Source organism: Danio aesculapii, chromosome 15 (genome assembly GCF_903798145.1).
Source record: "Danio aesculapii chromosome 15, fDanAes4.1, whole genome shotgun sequence".
NCBI lineage: Eukaryota > Metazoa > Chordata > Actinopteri > Cypriniformes > Danionidae > Danio > Danio aesculapii.
The window spans coordinates 33,559,879-33,577,226 of record NC_079449.1 but is presented as its reverse complement, the minus strand read 5'-3'; the positions used below and the strand labels follow the sequence as shown (position 1 = coordinate 33,577,226).

Below are 17,348 nucleotides of genomic sequence, written 5' to 3'. Positions count from 1 at the left end.
ATTTGATCTGAGCCTCATATTAATTAATAATAATAATAATTAATAATTCCTTACATTTATATAGCACTTTTCTGGACACTCAAAACACTTTACACATTTTTTGGGGCAACCTCCTCATCCACCACTAGTCTGCAGCATCCAGCTGGATGATATAACGACAGCCATATTGCGCCAGACCGCAAACAACACAAACCAGCTGATTGGTGGAGAGGAGACAGAGGCTGTTTCTAAATATGCGTTCTTCAGCGATCTTGCGTCCTCGTGTTCTCGTGTAATGTCATCATCAGCTACCAAAGTTCAGTTCCAATACTCAAGACTGCAAGAACAGAGAACGCATGAAACTTCCTGGATGTGTTCTTGATATCGAGAAGACACCGATGCAGATTTGAGCAGGGAACTCACTCTTGAAGTCCCAGAAGTCATTGCGACTGGAGGTGGGAAGCGCAGTATTTTATATAGGTTTATTATTAAAGTTAAAAGATATAACTTATTTATCTCAGGAGTTTCCCTAAATGAGACGGTGAAAGTAAACATTACCATGATCCAAATCTTAATAAAGGAATTAACACATTAATGGTGTTTATTTGCTGAAATTTGTATTAAAATCTGTTTTATTTACATTGTGCAACGTATATCAGTAAGGTTTTTATCCATAGTATATATTTTGAAAAGGGAAATATCAATAAATCGTTGTATGAATGCTGTAATGTTTAAATGTCTATTTTATATCTAGCATCTCCTTTCTCACAGGACGCATTCTCTGTTCTCGTGGTCTCCCGAGTTCGTTCTTCCGAGGTGACCTGGCAAGACCGCTCTTCACAAAAACGCAAGTCCGTTCTCTGCGTTCTTGGAATTGAGAAACAGCCAGAGTGATGAAGCCATTTATGATATGGGGATGGTTAGGATGGACAGAGGCCAGTGGGCAAATTTGGACAGGATGCCAGGGTTAAACCCCTACTCATTTTCGAAAGACATCATGTGATTTTTATCGACTACAGAGAGTCAGGACTTCGGTTTAATGTCTCAGCTGAAAGACGATGCTCACTGAGCAGTATAGAGTCCTCATCTATATACTGGGGCGTTAGGACCCATACAGACCACAGGTTGAGCTGGCCTCACTAACTCCACTTCCGACAGCAACCTAGCTTTCCCATGTGGTCTCCCATCCAGGTACTGACCAGGTGCAGCCCTGCTTAGCTTCAGTGGGTGACCATGTGAGAGTTGCAGAGAGCAAGCCGCCACAGAGGTAGCTATCACTGATCAATGCATTAATGATTATATGCAAATATTAGCCATGAAACCATAAAATAAAGCATTGTTAGCATTGTTATTTAGAGCAACTGGAGCCAGGAACACTTCCCAAAAGATATTTTAATTTGAACGGCATCTGCGCTTTTGTTAGTGTGTTTTTATGATTCCAGAGGTTTCCATAATCTTGGACCAGGCCGTATCAGGAGCAGATTATTATAGAAATAATGATGAATTGAATTGAATATCGCAATATTTAAATCGCAGAAAAATAAAACACCACAATATCATATTTTTCCAATATCGTGCAGCTCTAATATTAATCACCAATGACCACATTTTAATCTAAAAATCTTCTTTAACATTCAACTAAAAAACCTACATCAGTATCTTGTACATCTTGTATGGCTGAAGGTTCAAGCCAGAAGTACATAAAGTGAATTTTGATGGTTGGAATCACGTCCACACTGATTTTCATCTGCTCTAGTTGTTTGCGATAATTTTGGTGTGTCACAGCCCTTAGACATCCATTAACCCCCACTTTTTGTAAGCTTCAAAATAAAAGCCACTATCCAACACCATTATACAGTACGGAAGAGCCGGGATAAAATTTAAACCTACTTACTCTGTGTTAGTCTGACAGAGGAAAAAAGTCATTTACACAGAGGATGGAGTAAATTATGGGGTAATTTTCATTTTTGGCTGACCCATTCCTTTCAGTAAAATAACAGCACATGTCCATTTTTGGGTGAAAGTAAGCCCTTGACTGTGATGATAACTGCCTAACAAGTGCACAACTGTGAGTGCACTCATAATGCGCGGCTGCAGAAGTGAAATAGCAGGGAGATGTGCAGCTTTTTAACTCCTGAGGCGACACAAGCAGCAGGATCACAGGTCCACTCCCAGGAGACGCGGCACTCCAAAGACTGACTCTTAATTGAAGTGCTAATTGGTTAACTGTCCGCCCTTGGGATAGATGTCATGTTGTGTGCTAAACAGCGAGGGTGGCGACACTACTGACAGCTCAATCAAACCGCACACCGCTTCATTATGATCTATGAGCATCCGCGTGTCAAAGCGGTTATATAAATGTAACTTCCCGCAAACCCGGAGATGTTGAAGAAAGCGCTCTCCGCAAAATCAATACAACCGCCTTGTCAAACATACCGGCATATTCGCATGACGATAACAAATGTACACTCGCAAAATATATATATATACACACTTTGTGGTTAACAAGGAAGTCTGCCAGTGGAGGTGTGTCGGCCCTGCAGGCATTTGTGTTACTGCCAAGAAGAGACACAAGTACTATAGAGAAATCAGAGAGGAAGACGGAGAGAATGAGGGAAGAGCTGAAGAGAGGAAGATGCCAGCAGACGGAAACTCTGAATGGTGGGAAGAGGGTAGTGAAAAAAAGAAAACGACACACAGGGACAGTGTCTTCATGGAAGAGAGTGTGAAAGAAGTCTTTATCTAGTTGACTGTCGAGTGTTTGTATCCTCAAAAAAAGTCATCCTAGGGGGAATCTTTCTTACCTGGCATTCGCTCATGGGTTCCTCTTCCTTTGTTTCCACCTTTTTATCCAGCAGTTCTCCGCTGAGGAGTGACTCCAGGACGGGACCGTCAGGAACACCCCCTTCTTTCTTTAGCGCTGCTTCATAGTCTGGACACATTAAGCAAATAAATGTCATCTCATAGAACAACGCAAACCTTTTTGTTTTTTTTGGGCTGTCAGGATGAAGTTGCAGTGAAAGATTTGTCATGTTCTTTATTGGTGTAATGCTAGAAGACGACATTATACCAACATATCGATTACAAAGCCACATTATTAATAATTTGCGGTGCTCTTTGTAGATTACAGGGGCCATTGTGAAATGAAGCGCTGCGTATGTGTTTTTAAAATTGTCAGTAGATCATCCGCAGAATTTTATGAGATTGCCATCCTACATTCATTTCAAGATTTCACAGTTAGCTCATGATTTAAACATAGCTTGTTTGGCATGCTGTACTGGGGTATAGAGTCCTGAGCTTAAGGGATCCTCGGGCTCAGGGCTCCCTCCCTTTGTCTATAATACAGAGAATATTTGGACATTGAGAGGAAAGCAGAGAACCTGGGGGAAACCCACACAGACATGGGGAGAACATACAAACTCTGCACAGAAATCCACAGATGGCCCAGCATGGACCCGACGCCATTAGTATTCTTTCTGTGAGGCAACAGTGCTAGTCACTGGGCCACTGTGCCGCCCATGGATAAAGGTGGAAGAAGGGGCGGAGGGGGATTTCTTCCAGATGAAGATAGTTGTAGAAAGGAAATGAGGATTTTTGATTTGGATCTTTGATTAGAGGATTGTGATTAGCTAATGTGGGCCAGCTGGGTCAATCATGTGCATGTGCTCCTCTCAAATTAGTTTAATATTAAACTTCACTTAATAAATCTGGCCCTAATACAGCAAAGGAGTAATACAACCAAGATTGAATATTCTGTCACCATTTACTAACTCTTCACTTGTCACAAACCTGTTTGACGTTCTTTCTCTGTTGAATATGAAAGAAGCTATTCTGAAGAAAACTAAAGTATTTGTTTGTCCTATGGTATGAGTGTCAATGGTTACAGGTTTTTAACTTTCTTATCACTTATTCCAAAAGACATTAAAAAGCACAATTGGTTACAACCAAGCGTGGACAATGTACACAAATCATGTATCAGAAATATACAGATACATGTACAATTAATTGAATTAAATGAGTTTTAACTTTAACTCAATATTAATGAGTTCTTTTTACTTAAAAGAAACAAGTTTCAGCAGGTTTCTTGTACCTAGCATGCTTTGTAATTACAAAAGCATTCTTATGACAAGTAAATGGCACCCGGCGCAATAAGGTACAAGACGTGTTTGGTGCGATTTGTTGCTATTTTCAGACCAGTGCAACCCTAAATTTCACATTTTGTACCACATTGTTTAAATAGCAAATCCATTTGCGCTACTTTGTGGGTGTGCTGGTCTTGAAAGGAGGTGTGTTAAGGTAATGTTAAGGCAATTTGTTGGCACGTTGCTATTTTGAATAAATAAAACAGACTGTCCAGCAAAGAGCATGTTAGTTATGCTTAACTCACACATTGCTTAATACACAGAGGATGTGCAGCAATACACAAATATCTTTACATATGAAGAAAATAAAAGATTAAAATATTACAAAAAATATTTTTCTACATAAATATAAATAACACATCCTACATGCCTTCTTCCTCTTTGGGTTTTTTTTCAGTTTATTCATGACAATTTGCATTTGTATAATGTTATTTTTAGCAGTATTAATAATACTGCTAATAATAACAGAATTATCCATTCTGTCGCGTTTTGAAGACGTATGCATCACCATATGAGGCTTAAGAATAGCACGTGTGTTTGGATATCATTTTTTGACCACACTTCGTTATTATTGTTCATTTATTCGTTTGCTGGAAATTAGAACTGAATTTAGAAATAGTTTTGAAGCAAATCCTTGCTCTTAACAAACAAAATTAAATATTTTGGCTAATGGATGTTATCAGTGGAGTGCGTACAACATCATTTCCGTATCTACGAAAGTAAAGGAGTAAAGTAAAGAGTAAAGTAAAGAGAAAGTAAAGAGACCATGCGCCGGGCGCAAATCAAATTTTTCCATCCTTGAATAGTAGATTCGGACACGTTATTAATGCTTTTGTGCCATGCGCTTTAGACTTTGCACCTAGATCGTTAAAATAGAGCCCTATGAGGTCACTGTGCACTTTTCTTATAGGTCTGCTTTTGAAAACACGGAAAGGGAAGGGTTGAGGTCAGTGGTTTACAAATATTAATTAATTACTCTATTACTGTAACCCTTTTTTCTTTTTTATACACTTTTGTTAGGATGTTACGTGAGAAAAAATGATCATCATTCTCACAAAAATAACAATGAGGTTTTAAATAATTTAAAGCACAAATTATTCGCATTGAAGGACTTTAACATCTGATTAAGGATTTTCAATCAGGTTTAGTTCAGGACTCTGGGCTGTCCTTTCATTTTGTCAATAATTATAGCTTTAAAATCTATGTGAACTGGAAGTTACTGAGAGGTTTAATACTAATGTTAATGAAGATTAATTTATTACTGTATTACTGTAACGTTTTTTCTTTTTTATAAATTTCTTTTTTGGGATATTACGTGAGAAAATATGATTGTCATTCTCACAAAAAACCTAACAAAAAATGCATCAAACAACAATTTATTTTCATTTTTCAGTCACACTTTATTTTGATGGTCTGTTTTTGAATTTAAGTTATATTGCATCTACATGCCAACTAATTCACATTAGATAATAAGTAGACTGTTAGGTTGGGGTTAGGGTTGGGGTTAAGGTTGGGGTTAGGGTTAGTGTAAGTTGACATGTACTTGCAAAGTTTCTTATAGTCAGTAAAATGTCTGTTAAAGGAGCAGTATCAACATATGTTAAGCAGACACAAACAGTCTACTAATCCTCAAATGGACCATCAAAATAAAGTGTTACACATCCTTCTGCTAAACAGCAGGTCTTACCGATTTTAAACTCGATGGGTCCAAGACGTGGATCCTCTAAGATGTTCAACCGTCTCTTCTTCCTCCAGCAGCGTGCAGGATAGGTATAGAGCTGCCCTGGAGCCACACCTGGGTCGAACAGATCCAGAGTGGTCACATAAACACCCAAAACCCAAAACTTATGTTAAAGTCACCGGTGTAGTAGGATACACACACCTGGCCCACGGTGAGTCTTCTCCATCCATATGTAGCAGTTACTCTGCGCTACACCTGTCTGGGAGTCGAGGAAGGGCAGGCGCATGGAGCGTTCGGCACAAAGTCGAGCATTATAACTGCGGCAGTGCTCAATCGCCTCACGGTAAAACTCTTCACCAAGGCTGGAAACAATTCAAAAACGATATAAGTGTAATACAGGTTATTTTTTTCCTGTCATGTATAAGAATGTGGCCTGTTTTATTCTTTTTTTCTCTGAACAATGAAATGATGACTATGAAAAATGAGTTTACTACAATTGAAGATGAAAACTAACAAATCATTCAGTGTAACAATAGCTTATATACTAAAATTTTGTCAAAAAATGTAATATTTCATAACATATTAAAGACTCTAGTTAGATAGATCACCCAAAAATAAAGATTTACTCACCCTCAAGTGGTTCCAAACCTTTGTGAGTGTCTTTATTCTGTTAAAAACTAGTGAAGATATTTTGAAAAATGTTTGAAACCTGTAACCTTTGACTTCTATAGTTGGAAAAACAAATACTATGGAAGTCAATGGTTACAGGTTTCCAACTTTCTTCAAAATATATTCTTTTATGTTGAACAGAAGAAAAACAAAACAAATTTTAAGGTTTGAAATAATAAAAGGGTGAGTAAATGATGACCAAATTCGGGTGAACTATACTTTTAAGGATGACAAAAAAACAAAAAAGAAAATACTAGTTCATCATTCAAATCCTTGTACTTTCTCAAATTCATCAATTCATCAAATTCATCAAGCCAGCATGAGGTTTTGAATATTTTTAGGAAGAAATTATAAATTTGAATTGTTTTGAATGACTTCAACATCTCATTAAGGATTTTTAATCAGGTTTAGTTCAGGACTCTGGGCTGTCCTTTAATTTTGTCAATATTTTTAGCTTTAAAACCCATGTGAACTGGAAGTTGCTGAGACTTTTATTACTAATGTTAACAAAGATTAATTAATTACTGTATTACTGTAACCTTTTTTTCATTTTTATGCCTTTGTTTTATTAGGATGTTACGTGAGAAAATATGATTGTCATTCTGACTAAAATAACAATGAGTTTTTTTTTATATAATTTAAAGCTGAAGTGATATATTTGAATTGCTTTGAAGGACTTTAACATCTCATTAAGGATTTTCAATCAGGTTTAGTTCAGGACTCTAGGGTGTCCTTTCTTTTTGTCAATATTTTTAGCTTTAAAACCCATGTGAACTGGAAGTTGCTGAGAGGTTTATTCCTAATGTTAACGAACATTAATTTATTACTGTAATACTGTAACCTTTTCTTTTTTATACATTTTTGTTTTATTAAGATGTTACGTGAGAAAATATGATCATCATTCTCACAAAAATAACAATGAGGTTTTAAATAAATCAAAGCAGAAATGATAGATTCGAATTGCTTTGAATTACTTCAACATTCCATTAAGGATTTTCAATCAGGTTTAGCTCAGGACTCTGGGCTGTCCTTTCATTTTGTCAATATTTTTTGCTTTAAAATTCATGTGAACTGGAAGTTGCTGAGACTTTTATTACTAATGTTAACAAAGATTCGTTTATTACTGTAATACTGTTGATGTACTTCCAACTAAAACAGAATATTGAGTAGCGGCGGGGCTTTCTTCCTGAGCATCATTCCCTCATAGCAAACTAACAGTAAGAGGGGCGTGGTTAAGAATATTGTGGCTGAAGCTGTCAAACTGACATCATCAGAGAAAGACCGTCACTCCGAACACAGAAGCAAATGGAAGATAACCAAAACAAACTTTTTTTTTAACTTTAACTTTCTACAGATTAATTGATCACCTAAAGAATTAAACTTTAAGGAACTGCTTTAGTCATTTTGCTGTGTAATAATGTGCTAGAAGGTTGATGGAAGCAGGGAAGGAACTGAATGTTGCTTCTGATTAACGTTTTCATTTATTCTGTCATATAGCTGCTGCATATAGATAAACCCCAAACTATGACACTACACTTCCAGCTTTACTGGCTTCTCCAAACACTGAACTTTAGGTTCAGTCTTTCCTCAGTTAGAATGTGAACATAATGTTCCCCATGAGAAATTACCAGCAGGTTTCAGATTAACACCAATATCTGAGCAGATCTAAAAGTATTTTCTAATTTTGATCAGTGTTGTTTGTTTTTCAAATATTTTATTCAAATTGTTTACACTGTGCTTCAGAATATAAGTGTAACTCATGAAATATGCTTATTTAATCTTGCTAGGATTTCTTCCACTTCACAATAAGCATTGACAAAATTCATATTTTAGCACATATATGCATTTTAAATGTCTTTTTCTCTTCTGGGAAATGAGAGCAAAAATATTGATGAGTCACGCTGCGCTAAACAGATTTTGTCCAAGTAACTTCAAGGGTCTTTAAATTTTCATCCATCTACGCAGAGAACTCTCTGTACTGACATGCAGGAGGTAAATAACATTCTTTGCTGGCATCTAATTAGGAATATAAATCTCAGTTCTGCACAGAAACATAGTGTACTGCATTTGCATTGCAATGTATTGCATGCAATCTCGCTCGAGGATTCAGGTGTTTGGACCTGCTGTTTAAAAACACTGCGGCATGAGAACGGTGTCGAGCATTAACAGTTCATGTTGATAAAAAAAAGAGCGCAGTCAACAGTTCTGTCCTCAGGAGTATGTTTGCATGCTTGAAACTGGCCAGGACAAAAGTAGCAAACAGTGATTTTAATGCTGAGGCTGCACTGAGAAACCTGCTCCACAAACTGCTGTATTTGTGGAACAATTTGAAGATCAGGGAAACATTTTATACAAACACTCATGAATAAGTCAGGACCAACTGTTAAATTCTGCTTTACAGATCAGTTGATTTGCATTTATATGTGAATATATAAAAAGTATATGACTGGAAGTTAAATAATTTTTTTCTTTTGCAAGGGTGGATACGATTCTATAGAGAAAAGACTTAGTTGTTATGTACTTAGTTGTATTGATTGTGCATTTCTAATTTAAAAGCTTCTTCCAGATAATATTAATAAAATACTAATATGAATAAGAGTTACTACATACTACATTTAATGCACCTGTCCAACTGCTCTTTAATGCAAATTTCTTATCAGCCAATCACATGGCAGCAACTCAATGCATTTAGTCATGTAGACATGGTCAAGATGATCTGCTTCAGTTCAAACCGAGCATCAGAATGAGGAAGAAAGGTGATTTAAGTGACTTTGAACGTGGCATGGTTGTTGGTGGCAGATGGGCTGGTCTGAGTATTTCAGAAACTGCCCATCAAGTGAGATTTTCATGCACAATCATCTCTACACTGTAACAAAAAAAATGCAAAATAATGGTCGTTAAATTACAGAAATTTACAGTAAAATAACGGACATTAAATTACAGAAATTTCCTTATATTTATATTTCTGGTAAATTTCTGTAATTCAACATCTGTTATTTTACAGTAAATTTCTATAATTTAATGGCCGTTATTTTACGGGTTTTAAACCGAAAAATTACAGTTTTTTTTTTTTGTGTTGGGTTTACATAGAACGGTCCGAAAAGGAGAGAATATCCAGTGAGCTGCAGTTCTGTGGGCGCAAATGCCTTGTTGATACCAGAGATCAGAGGAGAATGGCCAGACTGGTTCGAGCTGATAGAAAGGCAACAGTAACTCATATAACCACTCGATACAACCGAGGTATGTAGAAGAGCATCTCTCTTTTGTCTAAGCAAAGTCAGACCTTCCTAAACTAATTAAACAATTAAAAATAAAGGCATGATCATATGTTATTTAGGTAAAATAAGCATGATCTGGAGACCTTTGCCTCTAGATATAAGCCACTTCAGATACTAAATGGTCAAATAGAAGACAGGTTATTATTTGTTGTTCCTAAAACTTGGATAGGCGACAAGACTTTTTTCAGGTAGTGTACATCATTGTTGTGCAAACCTGTGTTAAGTACACTCTAAGCCAGGGGTGCCCAAACTCGGTCTTGCATGGTTTAGCCCCAACTTTCTGCAACACACCTGCCTGGAAGTTTCTGGTATACCTATGAAGAGTTTGATCAGCTGGTTCAGGTATGTCTAATTGGGGTTGGAACTATACTCTGCAGAATTTCCCCCCTTAATGAATAATTTTATTATTTCATTGACAATTTTAATAATACTATAATAAAGTTAGCCAAGTGTCCTCCTTTTCACGCCATATGCAGCAATGTAGTCATGTAGCAAATTAGACCATTTTTGCACTCGTTATTTAATGGCAGAAATTGCCAACTGACCAATCAAACAATAATGCACTAATGTTATAAATCAACATGTTACTGAATGCAGTTCAGATATTCTTTTGATTCTGCTCCAGTTTGTTCTGCATTGAAGTTTTTCACCGTTTTCTCTCCCATTGTTAACACAAGGCAAGATCAAGAGAGCAGAAATAATTGGGGGATGCTTAAAAAAGTCCTGACAATAGTCTTCTTAACCCTGCTCTCCCGCTGTTGCCTTTTCTTCTTTCCTTTGTGCAAACCAGCTAAATAAATGTCAGTTAACTGAAAAAAAGTGTTATTAGTATTACAAGTTTTGGTGAGGACAGGAGTTTTGGGACACATAGTTTCTGCTGACGCGTCGTCATTTGTTTCGTTGTAATCAAAAGCGCTGGTGTGCAAACGGGAGTGAGAAATGAAGGAAAATTGCATCATGCAACAATGACTGCATCCCTGAAACAAGCCTGATAACAAATTGACAGAGGCTTGAGGTGATGTTGATGATGTAAGAGTAAAGCCATTGTGATTGGTGAACTCATCCATTTCTCCTTGAGGGGGAAATGATGAAGAGCCCTGTGGCTCAAGACTAACAACTCAGTCAGGCTGAAATAAATAACTCTTGTTTTGCTACAACAAAATGGCGGCCTCAACCAAACACTGCATTTTATACCTAAATTAGCCTGTGTTTGATTCGAGGGGAACCACATTCTGGTCATTCGGTACAGGCTGGAATCAATCCTCGACATGTGGGTTGAAAAATCACTAAGTGTGCAGGGGCAGTAAATTACAGTGCGGCGAATGTCACGCGCTCAGGTCCACCAGAGGCGAAATATTAAGTCCTGTGGTGAAGTGCTGTGGGCTCCATTTAGACACCTCTACACTCAGCAGATACTCAGCCTGTGGTCAGTCTCACACAATGGGCCGGCAATATCTAAAGGTCAGCGAGGAAGTAAAAAAAAAAACAAAGTTTGAGGTCTGTGTGATTATGTGAGGAATTGTTCTGCGAAAGACGCCGTGAGATGAGCTTTCAAGACTTTCTGCTGTAATTTCTGAAAGGCTGTTTGATTGGAGTGTGTTTTAAACACAATTCTCTACAATGGGCCTCCTCGGGCTAAGAAATGTAGGAGCAAACCAGCAGTTCCCTCAAGAACTTCCTGAACATGTTTGATAAGGCCGCTTCTCTGTACTGTTTGTTTTCAAATCATGGGGCTTTTGATTTTGGCAATATGGAAAACATAGAAGCGAAGAACGAGTTATAAATAAAACTATTTAATTAGCTAATTTTGGATTTGCTAAAGTTACTTTTATTGACAAGTTCAGTGGTGTGAAACAATATATTGTATAAGAAATATGTAGAGAAATACATTTGTACAGTATTGTACGGTAGATATGGTAATACAGTAATACAAATAAAACAGTAATACAAATAAGCATACAGCATCCCAGTCAACCCTCCCACTTTTCCCAGGATTCTCCTGTATTTTACAGTTCTATCCCGATATCATCCCATCAAGGTATTTTCCCGTATTTCTCCTGTATTTTCAATCTTTCTATGAGGGGTGGCAAATAAACATTAAAGAGCCAATCCTCCCGATATGCAACCCATACCGCCGAACCACCAGGGACACCCCTTGCTCTTAAATGTGAGTCTGTTCTGTGCTTTCGTTTTATTTAGGCATGAAAACACTTTAAAATAAATATAAAAACGGCGGGATTCCCTTCCTTTTCATTACAGGTGCCATCGCCCCTCCTATGCAATCCTCAAAACAGTCATATAGCAGTGCGTGACTGTCAGCTGACGCGCTCCATTGTGATAAATAGACGCTGTTTCCCAAACGGATTCTGTACACGCGTATTCAATAATAAAAACATCTAAAGATGTCGAACTTGGTGGGTTTTTTTTTTTTTCAAACACAACTAATTTAGTCTTAAATGAGCATAAAAAGTTAGAAAAGCGATCGAATGCTTTCATTAAAATGTTAGATGTGTGCATTTTTAAAGTGACACCTCTGTTATTTAATGTAATCAAACGAAAAAGCTGAATAAATAAGAGATTCATTCGTTGCTCTTTAATCAGAATGTGTAAGTTATACAGTGAAGAAAAGATTAAAAAGAATTGAGATTTTAACTTGATTCTTTTCTTTATAATAGCTATTAATTGTAATAAGCTAAACTGTTTGCTAATTTATTTGCTGCTAATGTACACTATTTTTTTTGTAAATAATACTAATAAAACATTACCGTTTAATTGTTTACATTAAAACAGCTCCAGATTAACCTGATATTTTTTTTTTGGGGGGGGGGTGGTTTTATAATCTTTTATAATCATAATATGACACATGTCATGAATATTAATGAGATTTTATGCATGCTAATGACAACTGTCATTAAGTGTCATTCGCTCAGTTATGTCATTTCAAATACAAAGATGACATTGTTTGAGATTAATGGTGTAATGGTACGCTAAAGTCATGGCTCGGTGTATGTATGTCAGTTTTGGGGTCATGGTTCAATCTGGGTTTGATACAGGAATAAGCAAAAAATTCCCAGTGCTTGCTTTTTTCTGCTTATTTTAAACTGGCACAGTAGTTTTGTCACAATCCGCTCCAGAACTAAAGAGCTTCTTGTGATGCAAAAGTAAAAAAATAAATAGAAAAAATGAAAAATAAAAATCTATTATTAGGAGACTGTATTAAAAAAGTGTATTAGAAGAGCCCAACCATCTTCTAAAACAATTGAAAACACAGAGTGCATGAAACAAACCGAGACCCCCACTACTGTGATGGTTTGGAACGAATACATGTACCATTACACCCCTATTTGAAATGTCTTTGTTATGACAACTTGACAAACAAATCCATCTCAACCCATTTTTGTCATGACAACTCAACATTACTAAGACAACATTACCTGTCATAAATCTGCCATAAACATGACTGACACTATCCCATTATTATTGTGTTATTACTGTTTTTCTGACCACTTTTCTTCTGTGACACTACATGAATTTGTTATAAAGATTTCTCAGTAATAGTATCAATACTCTGTCAAATAATTTTATAAGTGTCACTAATATTTAATGACATTTTTATGAGAAATTCAATTTGCACCATTGTAGTTGAGGTCAAGAAAAATATGAATGTCCCCGTTATAAAACTAATACACAACTAACTATAAAAACTAAGACACAACTAATGGCCTCATGACAGCTTTATGACAAGTTATGTTGCCTTGGTAACATCAAGTTGTCTTGACAAAGACATTCAATGTCCTGACACTTAATGACAGTAAGCATGCATAAACTCTCATTCATATTTGTGTCATGTATGTTTCATTACAGTCTTATGAACACCCCCTTCAAGGGGTTACCACAAATTCTGACAGGTCATTATTTCTGTACCATTATTTACACAAACAAACCAGAACTGTCCGACATAAAATGTTATTAGAGCAGAGCTCAAGGTCCCAAGAAGCAATTAGAAAACTTTCATTAGAATGACTTAAAAATTTAGAAAGTGCAAATAAACGAATCAAAACTTTTTAAACCAAAAATTATGGATGATGAACATGTGTTTCTTATGGTGTTTTGGCATATGTTGAATTGAACACATGAACTGCTATGACAGTCACTTTATTAGCAATAAAGCATTTTGTGTTTTGGTTTTAACAGCAATAAGGTAAAATGTGAGTTAAACTTGCAGTCATTTTATGTTAAGGTACAATTGTCACTATTAACAAAACATTAACTATGACTTTTAACTCTTTTAAATAGTTATTAAAGTATTAGTTAATTTGAGGTATCAGGTAGGATAAGGGATGTAGAATAAGATGTAGAATTCAGTAAATGTACTTTATAACTACAAATAAACAGTTAATATCATAGTAAGCAGGTAATAAGCTACTAGCTAATAGTGTGAATTAGTACTTAAACTATAGAGTTAGCAAACTGTATTTTTGCTGTTAAATTCTTAGTAAATTATTATTAAGTTTCATGATTTTTATTAATTAGACATGATTTTCAATACTATTTTGCTGATCATAAAATAAAGTAAAATAAAGTAAAAAAAAACGAGAACAACTGAATAAATTAAGAGAATCAATTCAAAATGTCTTTCTTTGTCTTTCATTGTCATTCACTTAAAGTTATATTAGCTGTCCAAAAACAGGATGTTACATTGTTACACGTAAATTAATTATATATATATATATATATATATATATATATATATATATATATATATATATATATATATATATATATATATATATATATAGTATCATAGTTTTAATAAATCATTTATAATAACTGATTTATTTTATCTTTGCCATGATGACAGTAAATAATATTTTACCAGATATTTTTCAAGACACTTCTATACAGCTTAAAGTAATATTTAAAGGCTTAACTAGGTTAATTAGGTTAACTAGGCAAGATACTGTAATTAGACAAGTCTATACTTAGGCATGTATAACGATAGTTTGTTCTGTAGATATCGAAAAAAGTATAGCTTAAAGAGGCTAATAATTTTGACCTTAAAATGGCTTTTAAAAAATTTAAAACTGCTTTTATTCTAGCCGAAGCAAAACAAATAAGACTTTCTCCAGAAGAAAAAAAATGTTATTTATGTGTTATAATTAATGTTATTTATATTTTTATTAACCATATCTGGTATATGGTGTGTGTAACAAAAATAGCTACACTTTTTTATTGATCTAGCTATTCCACAAGTTAATTAATTAGTTAGTTAATGAATCAAAAGTTTCATAAATTCACACATTCACATTTCTGCTCTGCAACATAAAGTGGATAGTCAGTTTTCTCCTTCAGGTCAACTGCTTTCATGGTAGAGAAATCATGTTAAGCAAGTAAGTTACAGTTACTTAAACCGTCAATGTATTTATAGCTTCCTCAAGCCAGTGCATGCTCAGTATCCCTACTGCTGTGAATCTACTGGAGCTTTAGAAGAACAACCACAATCACAAAACATTGGCCATGTGACTAGGCTTGAACCTAGTCAAATCTATTGGGAGAAAATCTTCAGACTCAGTTAAAAATCCAGATTACTTAACTTAATCTCTATTAATATGACTGGATTTGAAGTGCAAACGTTTTTGGATCAAGGAAAGTCGTGACATGGCCAAGTACATTGACCCATAATCTGAATTTACCTCAGCTGTGGTACTGAGGGTGGTGAGAGCAGTGGTTATTCATTCTCAACACTTACAATCCCCAATAGTGCCGGGACTTGAACCTGCAACCTTCCGATCACAAGTCCAACACACTTTACCTCTCTTTTCCTTTATTTCATTTCTTCCTACAAGCTGTTAGAGCCCCTAACTCCAATCCCCTCCCACCCTCTCAAATATTATCCACAACCTCAGATCCCAAAACCAGCAACCCCTCTCCTCTCCACCCCAATACATGACAACTCAAAGCATTATGCAATTTTCAGTGTTCTTTACAGATTAGATTAGATTACTGGTGTTATGTATAGGTTTATTTATGTTGCACCCTGGTCCTGTCAGACACGACATTTCGTTCCATGATATATTGTCCAAGCATGTAGCAGAATTACAATAAAGCTCAAGTTGAACTTATGATCATAATGACATCTAAAGATTCTGCATGCAGATTAGTAGGTGGCGTTGTCACTTTGTAAAGAAACATTACACACCTGCACACAGTCCAGTCCAGTAGTCAAGTGACACTTGCCTATTGAGTGATTTCACGACGCATCATCAGTTGGTCATATTGAAGGCACAGAATGTAAGCAATGCCACTGGACTGAACAAAACTTGTTTATTTTCCTGATTATTGATGTTGAAAATTATCATATTTTGGGTAATGTTTATTTTGGTAACCATCTCCAGGTTGGAGGAAAGTTCTTACCCCAGGTGGAGAAGTTTAAGTATATTTGGGTTTTGTTCACTAGTGAGGGAATTATGGAACGTGAGATTGATAGGCGGATTGGTGCAGCGGCAGCAGTAATGCGGTCGATGTACCGGTCCGTTATGGTGAAGAAGGAGTTGAGCCGGAAGGCAAAGCTCTCGATTTACTGGTCAATCTACGGTCCTACTATCACCTATGGTCATGAGCTTTGGGCCATGACAACAAGGACAAGATCTCGGATACAAGTGGCCGAAATGAGTTTACTTTGAAGTAGAGCCGCTGCTCCTCCACATCGAGAGCAGTCAGTTGAGGTGGCTCGGGCATCTGTTTAGGGATGTCTCCTGGACGCCTACCTGGGGAGGTGTTCCAGGCATGTCCCACTTGGAGGAGGCCTCGGGGAAGAACCAGGACACGCTGGAGGGACTATGTCTCTCGGCTGGCCTGGGAACACCTCGGGATCCCCCGAGAGGAGCTGAAGGAAGTGTCTGGGGAGAGGGAAGTCTGGGGTTCTCTTAATGTTATGTATGAAAATTAATGTATGAATGAGTAATGTTAATCAGTTGGATCAGAAAAAAAAAACATTTTGGGCCCTATCATACACATGGCGCAATAAGGCGCAAAACTTGTTTGGCACAATTTGTTGCTATTTCCAGACCAGCACAACCCTAATTTTCATGTTTTGTGCCACGTTGTTTAAATAGCAAATGCATTTGCTCAACTTTGTGGACTTATAGGTGTTCTGGTCTATAAAGAAGCTGTGTTAAGGCTCATTGTTGGTGTGTTGCTGTTTTGAGGAACTGAAATAGACTGCACTTTTGACCAACTGAAACTTGGTCTACAGTGCAGCACAGAGCATGTTAGTTTTGTGCCTATGCAGGTACAAACTAGGCATGGGACGATAACCGGTTTCAAGGTATACCGCGGTTTGGAAAAGTCAAGCTTTTAAAATTGCTAAAGGTTCCTAAGGTATATGTAAGGTTTGTGTTTTTGAAACTTATGAAGATAACAGAGGTCAATGATTCACCTTATTTGTTTAGCCTGACATGTTTACTGTTCCAAAATATTATAAATTTGAATGAAAGGCAAGGAATATATTTACTGTACAAAACTTGTCAGTGAACTATAAGGCCAAAACAAAAAAAATTAATTAAAGGGCACCTAGGTTACCCTTTTTTCAGATTTAAA

General features: G+C 36.3%; 1 protein-coding gene across 1 annotated transcript in view; it reads right to left on the bottom strand.

Moving 5' to 3' along the window:
• dpf1 (double PHD fingers 1) overlaps window positions 1-17,348 on the bottom strand; it is a 122,967-nt gene that overhangs the window by 63,642 nt on the left and 41,977 nt on the right. Inside the window, exons 3-5 of the mRNA XM_056474258.1 lie at window positions 6,004-6,164; window positions 5,809-5,916; window positions 2,784-2,911 (exon numbers count right to left, since the gene is read on the bottom strand). Coding sequence (XP_056330233.1) covers window positions 2,784-2,911; window positions 5,809-5,916; window positions 6,004-6,164 — 397 coding nt within the window. The remainder of the gene's footprint in view (window positions 1-2,783; window positions 2,912-5,808; window positions 5,917-6,003; window positions 6,165-17,348) is intronic.